The sequence below is a fragment of the Acanthopagrus latus genome, chromosome 8 (genome assembly GCF_904848185.1).
Source record: "Acanthopagrus latus isolate v.2019 chromosome 8, fAcaLat1.1, whole genome shotgun sequence".
NCBI classification, from domain to species: Eukaryota; Metazoa; Chordata; class Actinopteri; order Spariformes; family Sparidae; genus Acanthopagrus; species Acanthopagrus latus.
The window spans coordinates 25,521,239-25,536,549 of NC_051046.1; the positions used below are offsets into that span (position 1 = coordinate 25,521,239).

The following is a 15,311-nucleotide window of genomic DNA, read 5'->3' on the forward strand; positions in this document are numbered from 1 at the left end:
TTCAACTTGTATTCTTCAATTCAGTAAACTTAAATTCTAAGGCAGCTTGAACACAATTTGAAGTTTTTTTGTTTGTTTGTTTATTTGTTTTGTTTTGTTTTTAGCAATGAAGCACAGTGTCGCCCTGAGGCAACAAATAAAAAAAGTTTTAGGAGGGTGGAGGGGGACACATTTTATGATATATACATTATCAGGGATCGGTAAGATCCCAGAGAATGTGTTGAAATATATCTTTTGAGAGAATGATGCAGCTGTGTGTGTGTGTGTGTGTGTGTGTGTGTGTGTGTGTGTGTATGTGTGTGTGTGTGTGTGTGTGTGTGTGTGTGTGTGTGTGTGTGTGTGTGTGTGTGTGTGTGTGTGTGTGTGTGATTTACCCGATATCACTGACTACAGTAGCATCAAGTCTTTGGTTTTTAATAATATTCATCAGAAAGTTGTGGCTGGATTTACCACTTTCCTCCACTTTCTGTGTCCCTTCCCCTCTGTTGCCCCCTCGTTGTTTCTCCCTCCGTTCCCACCCTTGTCTCTGGTCACTGAACGCATCAGTGGGCTGCCCAGCCTGGTAGAAAATTGGATTTAGTCTATTTCAAAGGGACCGGCGGTCAGCGTGTGCCCCGCCCACTCGCCCTTTACGCCGTGACGTCGGCGCGCAGCATGACTTGCGCCACTCTGACAGTCGCAGAGGATTCTCCATCAGCTGCTCCACCGCCGCCACCTCAAACTCGACAGAAACAGCGTCTTATCATTACATTGGTCCCGCTCACCATCAGATATGGAAGCGGCGTCTCCCTCCTCCAGTCAGTGCAGGTAAGACCGATAAGGCTGGATGTTGGTGGACCGGAGAGAAATGAGCTGTCAAGGCTACGCTGTAACCTAATCATATTTACAGGTTATCCAGTGGTGCTCAAAGCGTAACGAGCGTCAGCAGCGAAGTTTTCGAGTCGCATCTTGGCTTGGACGGAGTTATTTGAGGGTCGTTCAGGGCTGCCGGCCAACAGTAGCACGGACGCTTTATTCTGAGGATTAGCAGCCTGCGGGGGCTTCCTCCCGGGATGACACCTCTGACGTAATCGCGTATATTACAGGTGGTGTCGGAGTCGTTAACTGTGCGCCCTGCATTCTCTCTACAGAAGCACCTTGAATTCCTCGCAACTAACAACACCTCTGCATCGCCCACTTAACAGGCCAGTCTTGTATTTGTCGTTCACTGACAGCCTCGGAGCTGAGCAACAGCTCAGGCTGGTCGGACTCGCTTGTGTCTGAGAGACGTGTTAGGCTGTGTCAGCCAGAAACGTGTAGCAGGCCCGGAGGCGGCCCCGCTCCGCTCCCGGCTCCCTCCCCTCAGTCCTCAAAGTTCTGGCAGCACCACGGACAGCTCCGGCCCTCAGTTAAACGTCTTACTCAGCTGTGACGTAACACACACTGTGGTTTCAAAGGCATGTGTGACCCAGCATTAAACATCGTGTAAATAAGGGATCGTCAGTGGAAATAGTGAGCCTCATCCATATAAGATAAATAGATACATAAATTCAGATGTTTGATAATTTTCCACACATGAATAATCAAATGAAAGGCTCTTAAGTAAAATATCTGGAAAACATTCTGTACTTCAATGTATTTATTTTGGTTATAAGGTATAAGAGTAAATGAATAATACATCTTTATAACCACATGGCAAGAAGTTGCACTCTTAAAATGAAATTGAAATGTTTTCATTCTAGGAACAAAATATTTAAATAACACTTCAAAAAATGTCTTGTATGAATCAATAGCATGGTTTGGTTAAAGTTAGAGTAGATTTTGAATGAAGTAAATTCACAAAGTCCACATCTGATGGATAGGTTTACAAGACAGCTTTGGTACATTGTGGTTAATGTGCATTGGGGTTGATTATTAACATAAGGGCCAAATTACATTGATCATATCTTTTGGTGGATAAATATTGTAGGTATTTCTTTAAATTATGGTAGTAAATGGTGTGCTTGCCTAAAGTTATGGGCAGTGGTGGCCTAAAAGTAAGAGAAGCGAACTAGTTTCGGGAGGCTGGCCAGTTGGGGAAAGTAAAATGTGGACGCTTGCTCCACCCTCATTACTACCACTGAGGTGCCCTTGAGCAAGGCCTTTAACCCCAGCTACTCAGAATGTGGTTGTACTGGGCAGCTTCCAGGTGTGAATGTGATCGTGGTGTGTCCCCCCCCCCCCCCTTCAAAAGAATTTAGAAAAAAAAAAAGAAAGGGAAAAGAAACAATAGAATCAGTTTCCATAAGATGCGAACACATAATAGAAGTTCATTTGTGAAAAAAGTTTTAAACAACAGGTGAGTCATGGAGCAGGTAATGGCAATCAAACTGTAAAGGTCTTTATAATGACCACCCAGACAGTTTTTATGGATGAACAGTTACAACTTAACAATAAAGAATTGCTTAATAAAACTAAACCTTGTTAACCAATGTTCATTAATTTTTTTTATTTCCCGCTATCAATTCTGGTTGTTGGTGGTATTTTAGGCTAAACCTTGTAGATCTGAAGCATCATACATTTGTTCTTTAAGAAAGTGGTCCCAGATTGTTGGAGGTACGAGCCATTGTCAGGATGTCCACTGTTCGATCACTCACTTCAGTCGTCACCTGGAAGTTTGGTCAGTTTAGTTGGCTATGGGTAAATTAAGCACTGCGACTCATTTGGACCAAACATTCAGACTGAATATTTAGTTTCCCCTTTACCATCCTTGTTTTATAGCAACAATTCGCTGTGGCTCATATAAAACATTACAGCACACTCACAGTCACAGAAATGTGATCATGTTTTTGATTGATTTTTATTGCTAGTTTACCCATTACACACCCTGCTGATGACTCCATGTTTTCATTTTGTGGGTTTATAAATCACTGATTGAAAGCAGCCATTCCTCAGTTACGACCTGATTGCTGTCACTCATTCCCAGCAGAATGGCAGAAGTTAGAGCAGTCACCTGTTTGTCTCCGTGGGTGCAAGTGTGCTTGTGTGTAACACTGCCATTACCACCTGCAGTATTATGTGAAGGGCACCTTCTGCAACTGACAGGCCTGTAATGAAAGCCATACCACAGTTGTTTCACGGTTGTCTGTCATTAACGTTAATACATGGAATAGTTATTATGATAGTTACCTCTTGGATGCTTGACACACACAGGAATAAAAGCAAAATTCTGTTTTATTTTTGCCTTTTTGAGGTTTTAATGACTCACCCAGGCCCCACTCAGATAGCTGGTTGGAGCATTCTTAACACTTATTAAAGTTCATCACTTTAAGTTCAGCCCCACCCGGTGACCAACGTTCCTACTGTGATGAAATGAAAGACAGCACCTTTCTAAGTTTGAATTAAATAAGGAAACAAGGGGGAAATGTAGGAAGATTGAACATTTAAGGCTGGCCTGATGTAGCTGTCATCTTACATGGCAGCTCTAAAATGGGCTTGAAATCACCAGGCTCTGTCCTGCTGCAGATTGGACTGGCGAAGGCTGCAGCCTGAAGTGTCAATGTGTTTTAATAACAAAGCTTGAGGCACTGGAGGAACATTAACAAGGTTATGGCATTATGGCATAAGAATTATGACCAGAATTACAGACAATTTCAGACGCTGTCTAATGTAGTACCTCGAGGCATTTCCAATCAAATCAGTGTCACTGAATAACAGTCAAACCCTTAGTTGTGTTGCACAATGTATTATTTATTCGTTATTTTGACAAAGTGTTCTTTTCCATGTACTTTAACTCACTGTTACCCCCTCCAGAAGATACTACAGCAGGTATTTAACATGGCTGTTACAGGATTTTGAGTACCCTTATCATGATACTGAGCTTGGTGTGAGATTCAGAGAGTTGGTTTCCATAATAACAAGGACATCTGGTAGGTGGATATTCCAGTTAGACGGGTAATTAAACCTTATGTGGACTCATGTTTTTATGTACACATTTAATCTGCGCTAAACTGACCTTTCTTGTCGGTAGTGTTTGAGTTATTGACTAATGTTGTTAAAGTAACCAGTCGGACCAGTTTTACTGCAGAATTGACATTTATGAAGGTGTCCACTGCTGTCTGATGTATTCTTTTTGAAGCAAACCCTTCTATGAGTTTTCTTGTTGAAACATCGTTTTGTGTGTCTCCATTTTGCACACCGCTTCCATGTAGAGTATACTGCATATTTATTTCAAAAGGAAAGTATGGTTTATTTTATGTATATAGCAGACACTATATACAAGCATTACAATAAGGAAAAAAAAAACATCTCAATTAAAACAGTTATCTCAATGAAATTAAACAATTAGAAGTGTCGCAAGTAAAAATGGTTTACAAGTCTCAAGCAGAACACCACAAAGAGATAGGCCTTAAAGGGGCACTATGTAGTTTTCAAATTCAGACTTTTAATATTTACAATATTAAGAGGAAAATATACAAAATCCGGCAGGGTCTGCCGCATATAAACAGAGTAAAACAGGATGAAAATTTGTTGCCCCTTAAGGTCAGTTTGTTTAGTCATTAAAACAAAGATAGTTTGTTAATTACATTTGTTAGGGCATAAAAGCATCAGTCTTTCTCTTCTCATTAAATTTCTTCCCCAACACTACATACTTCAGCTTTAAACTGTGAGACTTGTGAAACCCTAAAGAGATAGCTGATCTGACCTTCCACAGCCTCGGACCGAGAATGGACCCTCCCTTTGTGTTTTCAGTCTTGACCAAGGTTCGATTAATAAGCCTTATTTAGAGGACCTGAGTGGCCTAACAGAGGAGCACTGTATTAGCAGATCACTGATATATACTGATATTTAAAGCCTCACAAACGAGGAGGGGTTTCTCAAAGTAAATGCTGAATTTCACCTGAAGCCAGTGAAGTGAAAACGATGATGGCTGGGTTTTTGGCCGATGATTTTCAATGAGTGACCAGTGGGCCAACGTGTTGGAGGATGTTGGTGGATGTTTAGGGGAGCCCTGGTCTGGAGCAAAAACCAGAACTTCATTTTAACTGTGATTTAATAAAAGAACATTTTGAGACATCCGGTTACTAATCTCGGCCATGCAATTTTATGGGGTGGTTAGATTAGAGACGTCACTGGGCCTAACAGATAGGTAGAGTTGTGTATCATCAGGATGGCACTGATAAAACACAGTCATTACGTTTCTGTTTTGCCCACGCAATAAATGTTATAACTTATACCTTCCTGTACACATTTGATGCATGTTGTCTATCTTACTGCTGTTGTTAGAAAATGACAGTGCTTTATGTTTCATTCACATTAGCTGTGATTTAGTTATTATTCCTGCTTGCGCTCCTCTACCAGCGATGACTATTAATTCTAAATATGAGACCGAAGTTGATTAGTATTTATGGTGTTTACTCCCCTGTGATAATGATAATGATAGTTGTGGTGATAATTATCATAGCGATATGCAACGGATTCATCACTATCAGAGCTATGGTTCGGTGATATCTGACATTAATCTTTTCCCCCCCCATTACTCTCAGTTACACTTACGACCAGTATAAGGAGACAGCAGACTGGCTGCTTGCCCACACAGAGCAGCGCCCTAAAGTCGCCATCATCTGTGGTTCGGGCCTCGGCAGTCTGGCTGACCTGCTGGAGGACAAGGCCGTGTTCCAGTATGAGGAGATTCCACGTTTTCCCATCAGCACTGGCAAGTCCTCTCTGATAAATTGCTTGCAATCTGAACCTAACTGTAAATGCTCTGAAACTATCTCAGCACGCTAGCAGCTGCTCATACTTTGTGTGTGCTGTGCAGTGCAAGGGCACGCCGGTAAGCTGGTGTTCGGGAAGCTGCATGGCCGCGAGTGTGTCTGCATGCAGGGGAGGTTCCACTTCTACGAGGGTTACAACATACACACGGTAAGCCGCAGCGTAAAGGATATGTGTTATTAGTAATGCTAGGGCAGTGTTATCACTAATAATGTACTAATGTCTTAAACAAAACAAGACTTTTGGCTGTGTGAGGCTAGACTTACGCAGCTAGCTGCTAATGTCAGCATACTAACATGCTCACACTGATAATGCTAAAATGCTGACGCTTCTGGTTACCCACCTGAGTTTAGCATGTTAGCAATCTAACATTTGCTAATTAGGGCTCAAACAAAGGTATAGCTGAGGCGGCTGTTCATAGGAATCATTTGTTTTGTCATATAGTTAGTTCAAAGGCAAAAAATAATTAAGAACCACACACAACTTGGAGACATTTGTCTAAACTTGGAAGTGATGCGCACAAATCAAACGGTAATGTTAGCTAGGAAGTAGTTCAGTGGTAACAGCTAACTCAATTAATGAGTCCTCAAATATGTTGTTTTGCCTTGAAATGTGCCATAATGTTCACAAACCATCATCTTTTCAGTTGCTGGTCAATAGAGAGGCTGTAAAATGAGGGTTGCCTATGTTCACATGACTAGCATTCAAGACTGTCACCCTGAGTGTGATGATGGAGGACAATGGTCGCCATGTGACTAGGTTCTTTGCTAATCCATCTAGAAGATATTGAGATATTTCACAGGACAAGTGCCCATTTGCTGGTTCCACTAAAGTTAAAGCCAGATTTCATGGCAATCAATCCAGTAGTTGTTGAGATCATTGCACTCTGGTCCAAAGAGGTGTAAAAAATACTAACCAGCATTGCCATCTATAAAGCCATGTCGTTGGGATGGGTGAAATTATTGTGTTCCATCATGATATTACATTGTTTGTCTGTTGTCTACTTTGCTATTCATTATGCTGGAATTACATTAATATATTAATTCAAGTGAAATTTGAATAATATCCATGTGAACCCTGGATGGTGCAGAGATGCAGACATATTAATTTGTTACTCTAAGTTGCCTTGTGAGCAGATATCTGTCTCAATTTCTGTCACAAGCCAAACTCCTTCTGCATTTTGAAACTTTGCTGATGCAAATGATACACTATACAGGATAACTGAACTCAAGCTGGCAGTTTAAACTCTGACTTTGTCATTGACTTTGAGAAAAACATTCGCAGCTTTTGTAGGTTTAGGCCTAATCTGTAAAACTTAATTGTCATTCTGGTCACGGAGGGAGGCTCTTTGCAGGACACAGGACTTTTGTTTTTAAACTTATATCAAGTTAAGTTAACTTATTTTACATTCCAGTAATTTCGTTGGCTCAAAGCTTTTTTCATATGGGTTTACATATGTTTTCAGATAAAACTTTATCTCATCAGTACTATATCGTGTTCCTTAAACTTGGCTTCAGTCGCCTTTTGACTAGAGTATGACAGAACACAGCTCATCTCCAAACTTTGGCTAAAAATTTACTAAGTGTAAATGATCAGCAGCAGAATAGTGATGACAGAAAGAAAACCACCCAGTGCGTCATGGTGTCGGTACGGGACTGGCCTTTGCCCTCTTCCTGGTTTTATTTATTTTATTACCAGCTGTGATGTGCCATCTCCACATAAAATGATCCATATAACCCCACTGAATCATAAAATCCACTTTCATACATACAGTAATTCAGAGCCAGATGCATTATGACCCTCCTGTATCCAGTTAGGCCTGTGGGCAATGTTCTGTACGAAATGTCTCCAGTTGAATTGCCATAAACTGTTCTGAGCATAAAAAAAGTTGACTCCACCCAAGAAAAGTGATATATTAGAATATTTGTTGTGCTAGACTTGGTCCTGTTATAAAATCCAAAACTAAACAGAAGGTCAGATGAGTTTTTTATTAACTACTAACAGTTATCCAGTGGCTCTGGATAGCAAAGCTAGTTTGACAGTCGGCTGGTCCGTTCAAAGCTGATATTTTTAATCCGTCCAATACTTTGGTTTATGACAACATGCCTGCATAACTAATGACAAACCAGTCAGCTTCAGCTATACTGTGTGGCTAGTGCTAATTAGCTTATGTTAGCATGCAAACTAGCTAAACTTTGCAGTTTGTCATTTTAATGTACTACGGGGTTTTTTTTTGTGAATCTATTCTGCACAAATCAAATCTATTTCATCTATCTGGTTTTCCCATTATCTTCATGTTAAAATGTTTTCAGGGTTGGGGGGGTCTAGGGTCAGACGTTGTTGTAGGCTATACTGCACATTGTAAAGCCAATTTAAGCCAGTTATGACTTGTGATATGTGGACTGATATGTGACTGATATGTGTTTAAAACTGATGTGAATTGACATCAGCCTGTTAGAATTGTCACTTGTTTGCATGTTAGTAGTTGGCTCAAAGCTTTGAACCACCACTTTCTCACTGTGCCACTAGTGTGGCAAAGTGTGACACTGGCAAGTCTGCATAGGAAGAAGACTGAGTTTGATACAGTAGATGAGTGAAACGCAGGGACCGTGTTCAGTGTGAAACCAAGTTATTCTAACCCAAACCATGATTTCTTTATCTTTTATGCCATTCTACAATATCCCTGGATTGTCTCGATAATCTTGGATGCAAATCTACTGTCTGTACAACCACTCACATATAGAGTTAACATGTTCTGGCCCTGGGACTCGGCCACAACCACAGCTCCTCAGGTGAAATGAACAATCATAAATGATTGAAAACTAGCTCTCCACCCATGCAAACATGCATAGCCACTAAAGAGGCTTTTGGCAGAAAAATTCAACGAAATCAACTGATCATTTATAACTCCCTGCTTCAGTTTGGCCATGTGTTACCGTTTTATGCAAAAAAAAAAAAAAAAAAACAGTTCACCAAGGACCGACAGAAACAACAATACTAGAGTCTATTGACATCAGTGTATGTAGAAGCCGGCCCTTCCAGATGTATTATCTCCTCATGTGATGAGTTTTCTCCTCTGTTGTTCCCAGATGATCCCCCTCTTGTAACTCCCATTTGTAATCTGCTGTAAATCAAAGCAATGACAGAACGACAATATGTTTCTCTGAAGCATAGCATGTTTGTCACTCCAGGTGACATACCCGGTGCGAGTCTTCTTCCTGCTGGGCGTGGAAACTCTGATTGTGACAAACGCAGCGGGAGGACTCAATGGCAGCTACGATGTGGGAGACATCATGCTCATTAAGGATCACATCAACATGCCAGGTTTTGCAGGGCAGAACCCGCTGTGTGGGCACAACGACGACAGGTACAGCACGAGCACCAAGGGAGGACGACAAAACTGGTAACATCTGTGTCTGATGGACTTTTTCTGGCACCCATTCATTCTTTTAATGTCTCCCCAGGTTTGGAGTGCGCTTCCCTTGCATGTCAGATGCGTATGATCGAGATTTGAGGGTTCTGGCCAAGCAAACAGCAGAGGAGCAGGGCTGCGACAGCTTCCTGCAGGAAGGAGTTTACTGCATGCTGGCTGGGCCGACATATGAGACCATTGCAGAGTGCAAAGTCCTGAAGACGCTGGGGGCTGACGCTGTGGGTTAGTACAGATATCTCATGCTCACTTAAAGGGATACTGATGTGAGAGGGACTCTCCACTGTGCATCTACATCAGGAGATGCCTATTAGAGACGTTTTAGTGAATATGAATATATTATTCGGAAGCACTTTGATCTGTCTATCCCCCCTGGAATAGAAACTGCAACTAGCCAACAGAATGATGCAGATTTGCCAAAATGTAAATGAATGGCAAGCTGTTAGCTGTAGGCTAAAAACACAGAGGTGTAGATTTAGGTTATGTATTCAGCTGTTTAATTACTCAATAACTCAGTTTTCAACTGATTTTCTGGGCTGTACATGATCATGCTTGACTGATGGTGCACTGGTGTCATTTTTAATCTCAGGATCTGATATTAAAGGACTTGATAGTGTGTAGGAACTAATGAGCTGAAATTAGTGGCCTGACGAGCCAAAAGAGCTTTTCATATTTAGATTTTAATTTCATCTAGAACTCCTCCCAATGCATGCATAACCTCCTTTTGTAAAAAGAAAAAAAAAAGAAAGAAAGGAAATTTTATCTAAAGAGCTATTATAGCTTGATATTATCTGTTACACATTCTCAGTTTTGAAATAATTCAGACCTGTTTTGGTCAGAATGCTCATGGGTAGACGTGGTCCGACTTCATGTGAGGAAGAGCTTAAAAATATCTCTAATAATATCCAGTGGCAACACTGTTGTGAGAACACTGCTTATGAAAAAAAAATATTCAAACATCATCTTGAATCAACCATTGTGTATGAAGCACACTTGATAAATGAAAATATTAAAACTACATACTACGTAACTACATAGTTTTTACATAAATAAAACTGACTTGCCCTGACTATAGCAAAATGATAATAAACTCGTGAATTTGAAATTTTTCATATTAAAATGTTTCTTGGAAGTGGTACCAGCCTTTCAAAGTTGAATAATTTCTTCCTGTTCATGTTTGAGACAATAAGTCCTGATGATTTCTAAGAGAAAGCCTGTCTTACAGTTTGAGTTTGGAGGTTTAAAGAAGTAGGACATGATCAGACAGGTAAGATCCTGCAAAATTTGCTGTTAATTTGAGATATGGAAAATGTTGGAACATGATTTTAAGAGTTTGAACCATACTCTCTATGCTTCTTCAATTTTGACATTTATTTTACTAACGTGTCTCTTTCAGATATCCTAATTTTGTGAAAACTCAATACTAAGTCACAGGATTGCCCCTTTAATGTCTATACAGTATATACCCTTGATTAAGTCATGTCAGTGCACCTGAAACAGACATTTTCCACCTATCTAGGTATGAGTACGGTGCCAGAGGTGGTGGTGGCTCGTCACTGTGGCTTGCGCGTCTTGGGTCTGTCCCTCATCACCAACAAGGTTGTGACAGATTATGACAGCAAGGAGAAGGCAAACCACACGGAAGTGCTGAAAACCACCGAGCGCCGAACCCAGGACCTCCAGAAGCTCGTCAGCAACCTCATCGCCAAGCTCTAGCAACTTCATCTGAAATCTGCTGTCAAAAAATGTATTCATTGGTGACAAGTCCTAGCTGGGAGCAAAAGGCAAAACATATGTGCAGGTGGGGGGGCTGGTTAAGTCGGAGTAGATAGATTATTATACATTTGGGTATTGTATCGGCTCATGTCGTTTACTCGGGGTATGAGTGAGATTTTTTAGAGGTAAAGGGCAGAGTAAAGAAAAAACAATGAGAGACTTGTAATAGCTCAAATTGTCGACAGCATTTGATGACCGCAAGACTTACACGCCAGGAAGTTTTAGCCTGGATCCAGTCCTCATTATATATATTTTAGACTGCTTGCTAAATTCGTTCTTAGGAGGTGTAATCATATCTATAAGTGAAAAAGCAACAACTAGCCAGTTAACCATTTATCTAAAAGGCTTAACAGACGACAAGATTGACTGTATTTGCTTTGATTTTGACAGTTTTTGCCTGAGCACTGAAACCCTCTTGGGCACGAAATGATAAATAGCAGGGGATTGCCAGACCACTTGAAAAGTAATTTAACTTCGAGCGGAAACGCACTGTAGCGTTTAACTGCCCTCTGTGGCAGGCATCGCGAAACACTGTGATTAGAAATAAAGAAATATACATATGGCTCAGTAAATAAATAGAATTAAATTCTCCAAAAAAATTAGAAATAAATGTAGGCACTTATTAATTTGTAAAAAAGTGAAAAAAATAATCCAAAAGAACACATACATATCTATTTATGTCACACTGGATAAATTAAGTGTTATTTTTTCAGTGTTATTTTTGGTGCCTTTAATGGTGTATTCATTTAGTTATTGTGCCATTTATATGTTTATTTATTTTATAAACTAGTTTGGCAGGTTCAAGCCTCCATAATTGGGTCAGAAGTCTACACATGTAGCCACACCCAGCAGTGATGTCACAGTGCACTGACACACTGCAGCAAAGTGACCAGTTGAATCATTGAAGGAAAGCAAAAACATTATTTTTAAGAGGTTTTGTAAGTTGCTTTTTTAACAGTAAGTGGTGTACACAAACCATTAGATCTGGAAATTATGGAAAAGCTGATTTATTTTTCAAAATTAAAAAATAATGGGTGTCTCCTATATTGTTGTGTGTTTGAATCCAAACACAGAATTTTATGCTGGCTAAGATCATGACTTATGATAGCAGTATAGCTTAACAACCATGTTCTCGTATTTCCGAGGTAGATCAATAAATGTAAAAGGAATACGGCGGTGGCTGTAGTACAACCCCTGCTGATATGTACTTCTATCCTGCATTAGTGCTGCAGGGTTGTTTACATTTTCCCTTTGCTACCTGTTAGGGCATTAAAAACACTGGGACCTTTCCGACGGACGAGCCTGTGTAATTGAATGAAAAGAGAACAATTTTATGGTCAGTTTATGGTACTGACTACTGATGGACACGTGAAACCTTCAGATATATTGATATTTTTGTGTCATGGTTAGGAGCATCCTGTTGTTGCTGACGGAGACTCAGCAAAACAGTCTTACCTCATCTTGAGATGATTGTCTACCACTAACAGTGCACTGTGTAGTTTTTGGGAAGAAATTTTAATCAGAAGAGAAAACTCTATGTTGGTTCATGACTGAGTAAACTAACTGACCTCAAAGAACAACGCAGTTTCATACTGTTTTACTAGACCCGCCACCTTTCTAGCTTCAAACAGTATTCTTAGGACCTAACTTTCAAATTTATCCTGATATTTTATTGAAACAATAGATATTTCTTTTCTTCGTTTTACTACCTTGTCAATATTATAACTATTACCATTATGGGTTTCTGAATGTCTTTTCCAAAAGTACATTGTGCACCTTTAAGATTTAAATGCTGTTTCTGACAATCTGTAAATTAGAGTGATACCCGCCTTTATTTATATGCACCATGGCTACATAAATACATATGTCTTATTTGCCTTTACCAAGGGCAATGTACACAACCACCACCTATGAATATATCATCTGCTAGTCTAAGATGTATTCAGAGGTCACTGTGCACTTAGGCATTGACCTTGACATGTTGGTGCAACACAAGAGAGAACAGCTCGCTATCTGTCCAGCAGAGAATTAGTAGTTAATCTACCTAAATATAGTTTCTCATCAGAGAGAATAAATAATAATTCTTGTGATTAAACAGGATCAGTTGGACCGTCTGGCACATAATTTTCGTATTTTGTCATCATTGTTATTATAGATGTACAAGAAATATATGGAAAAGTTATATTGCTTTAAACATCTGATTGGAATCGATTTTTTGCAAAGTAGACAAATCACTTATTTTAACTATCAAATTATCTATTTTTTAACTAAAGGTTGTGACAAATGAATAGATGCATCTCCACTGAAAAAAGGAAACAGCTTCCAAAAGAAAAAATACATTTATATATAGAAAACTAGAAAATCATGATCAGAGCACAATATAATCTGAAAGAAATACCAAGAGCCAAAGGTTAATCCAGTCAAGCAGTAGTGATGTATGAAGGTTTTTCTGCAGTGGATTGCATTTGGATCAGTTTTATTTGTACACCAAGAGAGACCACAGCACTGTAATATCAGGCAGGGCTATAATAATGAAAACTGGGCCTGCAGTTTTCAATCTTCCCTGCACTGGTTTGGAACCTCCTGCCAGGTTCCCTCGACCGCCTCATTCATTAGAGCTGGAAATCCTAGATCAGCAGTCCACATCTCGGGCCATCAGGCTCGACATCAAGATGCTAATGGAAATCTTAAAGGGGAATTCCACTCTGACTGAAGCATCCTTGTAAAATGTAAAATCTGCAGCTTCTCCATACACAATAAACTTTACATAAAATTAATTCATATTTAAAAGCACTACCATGCTTGCAATTTGCCGGTGTGACCACAAGTCAAATTAAGTCTTCTGTTGTCTGGTTTGTCTTCCATGTGCATGTGTTCATTGAAGTGATAAACAAATACTGTATGCTCACTTTAATCAAAAGTACTGTATCCAGCACTCAGGTCAGAATCTAACTCTCTTAAGCAAAACCTACTATGTCTTTACTGATTTAAAGCAGTTTATTTTTATGCAAATATTGCTGCTGTCAAATAAAAACTTGCAGATGACATTTTGGATGCTAGTATTTACTGTCGCCGATCAGTGCACGTTTATGTGTGTGTGTGTGTGCACGCGTGTGTGTGTTTCTATCATAGAAATGTTTAAATACTGACATCAAGTTAAATGATCAGCTTTTGAATTAGACAAAGGAAGTCTGTTTAGCAAAGCAACTGTCATCGAGTGAAAGACAGATTATGGTAAAAAGACCTTAGAAATGAATTCTCTATTGTATATTTGATTTTTCAAAATGACCAGAAACTTAGATATACACAATGATAGTCCACTGTTGGCCATGTAGGGGTGTACTTGTGTGTTTACTCAGGAAAATGTCCCAGTGTCAATCAATGTGGATGCTTCAGCGATAATGATGATCAATGAGCAGGGAGATATCTGTGTAAAGCAGTCAGATAAAGGAGCCTTCCCCTAAACACACACGTCATTAACACATCCACACACTCTCTCTCTCTATGTATCTCTACCTGCTCTCTACCTTCAGCTTACTCTGTCAAGCCTTCACTTTTAACACACCTCAAGCTGATGAAAACGCTGCGAGATTGAGATGAAGTGGAAATGGCTGTTTCCGTGCCTCGCTCCGCTCTGTTACATAATTCATCTGCATGCAGTGTGTAGAGGGGCAGCCCACTGTGGAGCTGAAATATTAATACAAATGAAGCAGGCAGCCCGACAACACAAACACAACACCTATACTGGGCTGGAGCGTATTTACACACATTTCCCACAGATGCCTTTACAAGCCAGCTTCACAGGGAAAAGTGAGACGTCTATGAAATGCATGTGGGATGCAAATAGCAGGCTGTCTCTGCTTTGAATGGAGGGAAGTGGTGGACAGAAAATGACAGATGATGGGAGTGAGTAAAGAGAATGAGCGAGGAGAATGAAGTGTGTTTAGGTCGACAGTTCCCGCAGGCTGGCGACAGGCCTCGTCTGTAATGTAATGTTGATCTATCTATTGTCGGCCTGCCAACTGGGCCCAGAGGCCACTATTGATTATTACAGGGTGAAAAGAGAAGCTGAGGAAATGGAGCAGGACAGCTCTGCTGAGTTTACACTCTTAAACACTGTCACCCACCATGGCACGCTCAGTCCTTTTGTCCGTCACACTTCGACACGAGAGCTGTTCTTATGCACTGTCATGTACCTGAGCTAACAGGTCTATGAGACAGCAGTGCTCCTGCTGTTAGCCAATGTGACTTTTACAAACGTTAAGAAGCAGCATTAGTGAGGGAGTGTTCGCTGCTGACTTTCACACACTGCTCCAAAGGGAATCGGCTGCCAGCAGCGTGTCAGCACTGTACCAGCGCGCAGGGCGGATCT

General features: G+C 40.3%; 1 protein-coding gene across 1 annotated transcript; it reads left to right on the forward strand.

Annotated features, from left to right (window-relative positions):
• The first annotated feature begins 664 nt into the window (after window positions 1-664).
• pnp6 (purine nucleoside phosphorylase 6) lies at window positions 665-13,986 on the forward strand. The gene is made up of 6 exons (XM_037108249.1): window positions 665-807; window positions 5,505-5,674; window positions 5,780-5,883; window positions 8,925-9,100; window positions 9,198-9,388; window positions 10,683-13,986. Exons 1-6 carry the CDS (start codon window positions 773-775, stop codon window positions 10,877-10,879), a joined length of 873 nt encoding a protein of 290 aa, XP_036964144.1. The 5' UTR covers window positions 665-772; the 3' UTR covers window positions 10,880-13,986.
• The last annotated feature ends 1,325 nt before the right edge of the window (window positions 13,987-15,311 follow it).